Source organism: Salvia splendens, chromosome 8, assembly GCF_004379255.2.
Source record: "Salvia splendens isolate huo1 chromosome 8, SspV2, whole genome shotgun sequence".
Classification (NCBI taxonomy): Eukaryota; Viridiplantae; Streptophyta; class Magnoliopsida; order Lamiales; family Lamiaceae; genus Salvia; species Salvia splendens.
In genome coordinates, this window is record NC_056039.1 from 11,830,295 (window position 1) to 11,839,957 (window position 9,663).

The 9,663-nt window shown below is 43.9% G+C and overlaps 1 protein-coding gene across 1 annotated transcript; it reads right to left on the reverse strand.

Moving 5' to 3' along the window:
- Positions 1-7,328: 7,328 nt before the first annotated feature.
- Positions 7,329-8,450, reverse strand: LOC121745755. The gene has a single exon (XM_042139713.1). It carries the CDS (start codon positions 8,448-8,450, stop codon positions 7,329-7,331), a length of 1,122 nt encoding a protein of 373 aa, XP_041995647.1.
- Between the last annotated feature and the right edge of the window lie 1,213 nt (positions 8,451-9,663).

A 9,663-nucleotide genomic window follows, 5' to 3' on the forward strand; every position in this document is an offset into this window, starting at 1 on the left:
AATAAGGTTTTTGAACTAAACAAGCAAGAACATCAACAACCAAACATAAATGCTAAACACTTAGAGAATTAAATACACCAAAAGCTCTTTAATATCAGCCCAACAACCTTAACTAGAGAGTTAAGATGTTGGAAAATGAGTACAACAAGGAACTAGATCATTCAAAGCATTAAAACACTACACAACTACAAGCTTCACCCCATGGTGAGCAAAAGTGGCAATGGCTGCCTATGGTTCGAAATTTGCTTCAAGGATGAGAGAAAACTAAGCTTAGAGAGAGAAAATAAAACTAACTAAGCTAGCTAAAGAGTGGGGTGGTTCCAAAGTGGTTGAAAAGTTGTCCAAAAGATAAGATTTGTTGTTTTTTGTTCATATCTTCCAACAAATCTGATGTGGAAGTCTTATCCACTCCCCATGATGGTAGTTGGCTTCTTTTTCCTTCAAAAGTGTTGCTTGTGGGCGCTGATAGCACGAAGACTCGTCAACTTAGCTTTGAAAAGCGACTTTGAAGAGCTGTCAACATTGCTCGGACACTGGCCAATCCATCAAACTGGGCAGTTTGTGTCTTGTGGATTCCTTCCTTCTCAAAATACTGAATTTGCATCCAATTTGCCTATACTTTTGCATGTAATCCAGAATCCATTCCATTAGCATGCTCGTCGGACCACTCCATTCATTTCCTGGCAAAACATGCATCTTTATATGCAAATTTTCAACAATATAGCATGAAAAGTGATCAAATTCGTGTGATGAAATCTAGCCTATCAGTTTTGGTGGCGCGTCTCTCGCCGGTATAATGAAAACCGCCCGGCTGGAACCATCGAGCGCAATGAGAGTATGGTGCGCAATGCCATATTCAGAGCCAACGAAGAAATCCAAAAGTTCTAGGGGTATTACCTCTAGGAAGAGCGGTTGACGGGGAGCGGTAGGAGCGAGCTCGACATCATTAGTGCCGCCTTGGCGACCTACAAATCCATAAATTACAAACCGTTCAAGTACCTTAGCGCTTTGCAGGAGGTGCGTGTGCATCTGAAGTATAGGGGAGGCGTATCATCCTCCTCCAGCAAATGGTCGAGGTCGGTATCCCTATCTGACACCGGCAAGGATAAGGTGGCTAGCCAGCTCACCGGAGCTAATTTGGGTAGCCCCGACGCAGGCCCGAGCAGTTCCCAACGCCGGTCGCGGGGAAGGAAGAAGGCGACAACCAACCGACATCGCGCCGCGACTCCATCCGCCCCCGCTCCCTTTGTGCCATCTCAACCCCCCGCCAACTCATTGTGGACCCTTTTGGCCCAACTCAATTTGCCCGATAGGTCAAATATGACCCCCGAGTAACTTGATTCACATTTGGCAATGATACGGGGTCTCTGAAGAACATTGGGGATAGGGCCAGAGGAATAGTCTTCCACGGGGGTATTTTTTAGCCTTTAATTATGTATTTTTTATTTTTTAGGATTTTAATTATGTAATTTTAAATTTTTATTATTTTAATTGTGTAATTTTTAATTTTTAGTATTATAATTATGTAATTTTTAATTTTTTTTAAATTTGTAATAGTATTCCGGATATTTTTAATGCATTTTAATATTAAATGTTTTTATTTAAATTGAATAATAGAATGGTGGGATCCTTGAGCATGTCCTTGCGGAAGAGCATGAATGTAGGTGTTGTGCTCTTGCCTAAGAGCATAAAGTAAAAAAGTAAAAAAGTAATAAAGGTGGGTCCGGGCCCACATCCGTGCTCTTTGGCAAGAGCACGAATGGGGATGCTCTGAGAGAGAATTTAAAAATTGCGATATCTGCAAGGGGTAGATTTTTGTTCTGATTTGTAATCGACAGTTTACTGTAGATTCAGTTAAAATTGAGCAAGTCTAGACACCATCTGTAAATCGATGTGCATATTGTCAGATACTAGAAATTAAGGAAATCGAACATAGTCTGTCGCCGAACTGTAGCGATGTCATGCCTACGAGATATTGCCTATGATGGAAATATTGCAGCCTTTACACGGGCAAACTCTTGCTATTACAAAAGAACAACAAACTATAAGGTAAATAAAACGAAGTAAGTACAATAAAAAGAACAAGATGCAAACTATAGTCTTCTTCAAGTCGAGACGAGGTATCCCTCTCTCCGCAAGACGAGATACGCCTCGACTAGTGCTCACGGATTTGCGCAACGTCCCCAAAGATGAAACGACTTTCCTCCTATCGAGTTGAATCACCTCAAACTCGTAGGCTCCGACGAACTTGAATTGGAGGCGAGAACCGAGCAATGCAATGCTCCTAAGTGCGAACTAGAATGCTTGAGAGCTAGAGAGAGGAGAGAATGATTTGTTGGTGTGTTTTCCATCTCTCAAATCCACACCTATTTATAGGATATGATTGACCATATGAGAGGTCTTGGCATTAAAGAACCTCATAATACCCTAAAAGTGAAAAGCCAAAAGACTTAGAAAATGAAAAGCTTAAAGCTCTTCAAATTTCTCACGTTTTCAACAACCCCCACATTGGTTAGAGCTTTGCAAGCTCAAACCAACACCAGACACAAATGCATGTATGCAGACTCTTTGCTCAATTCTCGAGAAAAGATACTGTATTTGGAGAGGTAACTTGTGATTTTGAACCTTCCATAGTCAACACTATCGGACATACCGGCGGGCTAGTGGACGCGATGCCTTGAACTATTCCTCCTTGGTGTATGCCTAGTCAATAGCATCAACACAATATTGTCTCAACTCCATCAGTTCTCACAGTTGTGTCCGTTTCGACCGTGGAACACCTCTTTGGAATTCATAAGTGACTCACACACACTAAGCGGCCTCACTTCTCACTTACATAGGTGATTCTTTCATGAGTATCCTGCCATAGTGCATCTCCTTGAGATTTCAAGAATCATTAAAAGTAAAAAGACTTAACCTCTTACCACGTGCAGGTTACAACACTCAATGCTTTCTAAAGAATGGGCGAAGATTAAAATCTTCTGGGTGTTACAGCTAGATTTGTATAGCTTCGTTTTCCCATTGAACCAATCCCATGGGTTCTCCAATCGTATGGTTGGGTTACCACTATACTCATCTTTTAAGATGTGGTTTTCAGTCCCATTCCTTTTAGCAATATATGCATTTGATCACGATTTAAATCTTTTGTTAACGGATCCGCTAAGTTATCCACTGACCTTACATAGTCAACTGTGATAACACCACTTGTGATCAATTGCCTGACGGTATTATGTCGCCAACGAATATGTCGAGACTTACCATTATATAAGCCACTATGTGCTCTCCCTATAGCTGCTTGGCTATCACAGTGTATCACTACTGTCGGCACTGGCTTCTTCCAACATGGAATATATTCTAGGAAGTTTCTAAGCCACTCGGCTTCTTCCCCTACTTTATCCAATGCGATAAACTCAGATTCCATGGTGGAACGAGCAATACACGTTGGAAGGACTTGGAAAGAGACAAAAACACGATTAGAATGCGGATCAAGTTATATGGAATGATAACCGAACCGGTCGGATCAGTTAGCAAATGTCGTTGCCACTTAATCAATGCAGTCTTGCTCTCGATCTTTCTTCCTTACCAAAGTAATTTGTAAACTCCTAATTTTGCACAACTTTAACAGTAAAGCGGCAAGTTCGGGGTCGATCCCACAGAGAAGTTGGTGTGTTGAGTGTGTGAGTAGTGAATAGGGGGTTGGCTGCTGCCACGCTTTAACTTGGGAGTTTTTAACTACTGTTTTTACTCTAGGCAGAGTTAAACTAGCTAGCTTGATCAACGAAAATTTAACTACTGGGTCAAGTAAATTGCAGATAACAGCGGAAAGTAAATGCGAGGATGAAAACGAAATAACTTTGATTGCTAAACTGAGAGCAATACAACGTGAAATTAAAACTAAGCTAATACTTCAGAAAATAAGAAAGCAAGTAAAACCGAGAAGAATCTGGGCGGGTAATTTAGGAATACGCCGACAGAAAACAAGTATTCTGCAGCGCTTCTTTAATCCCCCTTTCTAACTACGCAATACTTTATCTAAGCTAAGCTATTCTAGAGAACTGGACAAGGCTAAACTGGACGGAAAGTAAAGGATCGGATTCTCTTTTTGTGATGACACACCCTCTATTTATAGGCTCGATTCGGCCTCCAGCTGGATAGCGATTATGACAGGGAATATTCGCTGGTGCTGAGAATGAGCGACTCATTGATTGCTACGTGCCTTTCTTCTAGAATGACGACGCTTTTGAGTAACAGATTCATGACTCAGGTCCGTCCTTGCGTCTCATAAGCTAGCACGTGTCCCCTTCTAGAACGTTGTCCTTGATAACAGAATGGTGCGCCACATCCTGCTCATTTCCTCACGTGTTCTTCTTCTAGAAGCCAGTGGTCCCCTTGATCAACTCCCCCGATTCTTGGCCTTTTATCGCCTTTTGTACTTGCTTGATCAGTGTGGCCTTGCTGCCTTGGTCAAGTGGCATTCTTGCACATTTAACACTTGTTTTGCGCGATCAACCGATCAAGCAGCGTACATTTTACCCTTAAACCGATGCATGGAATGAGCCTTATCAAACTGCTCACACTTAAAACATACTTGTCCTCAAGTATAAAAAAAAGAAAAAAATAAGGCAAATTTCAGGCATGGTTTACTTATTTCATAGGTAAAAGAAAAAACGAAAACAAGACTTCAAGATAAAAAAACACGTATTCACATGTATGCATTAGACCGAATAATTTTCCAACAATCATACCCGAGGTCGAGGTCAATCCATTTGCCAGTAGCTTGTGTTCCTTCTCTTTCGCTTTTGCTTGATCAAGGTGTCAGCTTGTCAAGATTGCTCAATTTAAAAACCACTGTTTGATTCACTCAGTCACTCATTTCTCACCAGAGATGTTAGGACTTGTTCACTCGGTGTTGCCATAAATTTAATACTTTGAATCGGACTGCACAAGATAGTTCCTTAAGGTCTTTGTTTTGGGTTGTAACGGGGATCAAAGGTAGTAACGTATTAGGGTGGGGTCCTAGGGGTTCTAAGTTTAAAATAAAATTTGTAAATTAAAAAGAAAAATCACATGAGTCAAAAAGCCAAAGATTTGACTAAACTCGCTGGATCAGATTTGGGGTATTTATTTCTTCCTTTGCTTGATGCTCCTTCTTGGTCAAATTTTGACCTTTAGCCTTATAACTTCCGGCTTATTTCCTGACTTTTGATTTTCTGGGTCAGGATACAACTATTTTCTGCCCTATTTTTCTCAAACCCTTTTCTTCATTTCTTTTTATATGATCAACCCGATTGTCTAACTTGATCAACCCGGCTACCCTTCATTTCGACCATTCTATCGCCATCCCCTTTTTGTTTCCCTTGACAAAATTCATCTCTTTGACCCTCTTTCCTCATGTGATATGAAACTTTGAATTTGGTTTTAAGGTTTCAAGGAATGGGTAAGAGTGTATGGGCTCAACATGGTTAACTAAGGGGTGCCTTGATTAGTGAGGCAGGTTTGTGGAACGAAGGAAGAAAATGGCTCAAAAGGCTAAGTCCTAGTGCCTTTAGTCCTTACTACTTGTGCAATTGTCATCTCAATATTAAAAGTCAGCCTCTTGTAAAGTTTCCTTTTGTAAAAATAGTAGAAAATGTTCTACTTTTGGCTTATAACTCACATATAGAGAGACTTCACAGTTGGTTTAGAAATTGAGCGTTTCCATCATACTTGCGTCGTTCAAATTGATCAAGTTTTTGCAATCAAGTTTTTACACGTGAGCATACTGAATCCTTTTTCTAACTCTTCCAAAAAGTAATCAAGTCTTCCAATTATCCAACTTCATGCATATTGCCTATTTTATTACTAACCGAAATTTGTTATTTTTGTTAAAAATTTTAGCATGTATGATTCTACTATAACTAACCCGTCCCCCCTCCCCACTGCATATGAACTCGTCCTCGAGGGACTGGATGCAGTGGAAAAAAGGGTTAGGCACAGGCAACGGCACAACAACAAACAAGGGAAACTTCTCACACTTAGACCAGATACTGGGCTAAGTGTGAGGCAGTGCCAGCGATCAACACATGCTAACAAACACAGAAAAACGAAAACAAAACAGATATAGGCAGACTAACAACATAGAAGAAGGGCATGCATACTTCTCACACTTAGTCCCAACACAGGTCTAAGTGTGATGTGGAATAGAGTAAAAGTTATACATACCCAAAAACAAATTAAAACTAAAATTATTTTGAAATTAACGTGAGCTGAGATGGGGGGTTGTACTCAATGCTTTCCGGGAGGATTACTGGGGGAGGCTGTGGCGTGCTTGAAGGAAAACGGGCGCTGAGACGGATGGGAGCGTGTAGAGGGAGGTGGTGGTCATTTGGCAGGGGTCTGGTCTTGGGTAGTTCCCACCATCCTGTCCAGCAGAACCAGTTGAGCATTTGAATTCTCCACCAGCTGCATCAATGTCTGCTCCACTTGGAGCTTCCATGCATTGTCAGTGCTTGAAGCCTCCTCCTACTCCATCCTTGGAGTGGGCGCCTGGTGTGTATCCTCTTCTTCTCCATCGGTAAGGTTTGCTGAGGCCTCCTCTAACCTTCTTCTCCTCTGGGGCTGGCTTCTTTGCTGCTCCCGCCAGCCTGTTGCGTAAAACTAAAAATTCCCTCCATTCGTCTTCTCTAAAACCTGAATTCTAACAAATAAGTCAAGGTCAAACATTTCAAGACTAGGGCAAAGGACGGGGCGTCCGACTCTTTTCACGATCCAGTTCCTTCTCAGATAGGCCCCGAGGAGGTGGCAGATGTTCAAATGGCGGGCAGCATGAGTAGTAATCTGGTTCGTGGAATACGCCAGCCAGAACCCCAGGTGGACTTTCCTCTGTTCTCTCATGCTCCACATGAAATAGAGCTCAACCAGAGTGAGGATCGCCAATGTGTTTGCTTGTCCGAGGAGATTTGAGGCCAAGTAAACCTGGGCTAGGCGGAGGGCAGGATCAGCAATAAGATGTCCTCTGGATTCAGAAGTTCTGAACGTAGGGGCGCGTCCTCCGCATATTGCCTTCCAGACGGCTTGCTGATCAATATCACGCCCAACCAAGACCCCGTCAGCCACTTGTTTTTCCGTGTAGATGCCCATCCGGATAGAGAAATCATTGAGGCTCATTAGTTGTTCTTGGCCAAAGACCCTGAAGGAAACACTCTCTTCGTTCAGGTCTGAACTTCATGTAAAGCGGAAGGATGTGAAAAACTCCTTGGCTAGGTCCTCAGGCACAGGGGCCTCATTAACCTCTCGCAACCATTCAAAACTGATGTCGGCAATGTAGGCTGAAAACCTCTCCTTCATTCCTATCTTCTCCAGGGATGGCTGGTGCAACATCTTCCCGCCTTTAACTTCTTCTGGGAGGTCACCCTTTGGTGCACCTTCTTCTGCATCTTAGGATCATCGAACTCCATCATCTGTTGGCGAAGAGCTGGGGTCAACACCACATGCTGAGGAGAGTAGGCGATGGAAGGAGAGGCTTCAGGCTTTCCTTGTTGTCTCCTGGTCGTTCTGGTCCAACGCAATTCCTCTCCAGTCGAATCACTACCCTTATCTCCTGGTTGTGGGGAAGCGGGCGCAGAAGCATCTGCAATGGCGACCTCCGTGTCAGCGGGGCGGCTTCTCTTGAGAATAGGGAGAATACTCCCTTTTCCCCTTGCCAGGCTGCCCTTGGTAGCTTTTTCCTCCTCTCCCGCTTCCTGGAACTGAGGCTCTTCTGCTTCTTCATCCACCAGCCTTCGTACTGTGCGCGGCTTCTGCACCACCGTCCCTTCCTCACATTGTGTTTTCAGGTTTTCAGCTACCTCCAGGAGCCGATCCGTTGTCATACGCCGCGTCTGACGCCGTAGCGGTTCCTCTTCCTCCATCTTCCCATAGTCGAACAACGGGCGGAATTCCTCTTCCTCTTCACTGTTGATGTCGCCGCCCTCAGTCAAATGCGGCTTATGGACCGAAGCGGAGCCGCCACCACCTGCTGGTGACGGAATAGCGAACGACTGCCCATAATCCTCCCCCAACCCTTCTTTATCGGCGGTGTCTGCGCTACATTGCATCGGCTGGGTTAGGGACGAAGGTGAAGGTTGGATGGAAGATGGTTTTGGTGATGTAGGAGAACTAGGTGGGATCTTTGGTTTAGAGGACGAAGCAGGATTTTTAGACCGGGAAATCCCAAGTCTAGCCTTGAGTTCGGCGTATGCTGCTGCATCGTCCAACTCGCGAGGTATACTCAGGAGGACTTTATTGAGGTACCGTAGAGTTTCTTCATCTATTTCAGGACTTGGAGTAGCGGTGCTGGTTTGTGGTGGGGCGGTGTTTGGCGTACAAGAGTTAGGATTTTCTTGACGAACTTGGGATGAAGTTTCCTGGTCGCCATCGTTGTCTCCGGCACTGGGGGATGATGAAGGAGTGGGAATCTGCTTGATAAACATTTTCACTCGTAATGGTGATGACTGCTGGTGGAGAAAATGTTCTAGGCAAGGGTTTGAAATTTGGATCGGTGTGGGGAGAGTAAAAGGAATGCACTGTAGTCGCTTTTGGTTGAAAGTGAAATACGGCCCTGAGATTCTGCCTATTTTACTGATACCACGACTGTTGGGATCTCTGACGGTTGAGATCTCTGCGACTGTTCACGCACGGGCGCGCCTTTTTCAGAGTGCCATCTGGCCTAGCTTTTCTGATACGCTTTTTCCTCTCTCTAGGACGTCCTTTCATTGAGACAGTTGGCGCAGCCTGACACCTCTCTAATGACTACATATGTCCTATCACCACCTGTCACTGATTAATTAAATCACTGTGGCCATTGGTTAGCCCTCGTTGCACTGATCAAGTGGTCAATTATATCCAGATGAAAACTCAATAACTCCACTTGATCAGTTTCTCGCCTCTACTTCCGTCTTTTAACTTTCTAATAAATAAAAACTAACACAAGAAAACTATTTACACTAACTATAAGGACTTGACCGGGTTCCCCTAGGTTGTTGCTTGATCAATTTAATGGATTTAAAATTTGTTGTTTGATCAAGCAGACTACCCAAGAGTACCCGATCACTCCTTCTACCTGGTCACTGGTTGAGATTGGGGAAAGGTCAGTGGAATTTCTTCCACCACTCCAGCTTTGGTCTTGTCTCTGTAGGGCTCAACCCGATGACCCTTCACATCGAAAGAGAGCGAATTGGGGTGTCTCCTTGGTGTGTGTTTGCCTTGATGGTTTCAGGATCTGCCCATTCTGAATTCCGCTTTCTGGTCATCAGCTTGATTTGATACTGGGATGGTGGCCTTTTTTGCTTATCGATGGGCTCTTCCTTTCGCGAGAAGAGGTCGGTCACTTCCTTTTCCACCGTGGGTGGATGCGTGTACTGATTCGGGTTTATCCCATTCGGGTCTGCTGTTTTCCACTTGACCCCTTCTTCACCTATCCTCAGTTTTTTTTTCGATTGTCCTTCCAGTTCCTGCAGTTTTGGTCGATGCAATGGTTGCCTTGTAGGTATGGGATTCTCCTTCAGCTCTCTTCTTAACAAGTCAGCTTGGTCAGGTGGTTTTTCGACTCTCCCTGGTTGAACAATCTCTTCTGACTTGGCTAGCCGTGATGGCCTACAGAAGTCCATAATTGCTCTTTCAAGGCCTTGATCATCCATTTCCCTA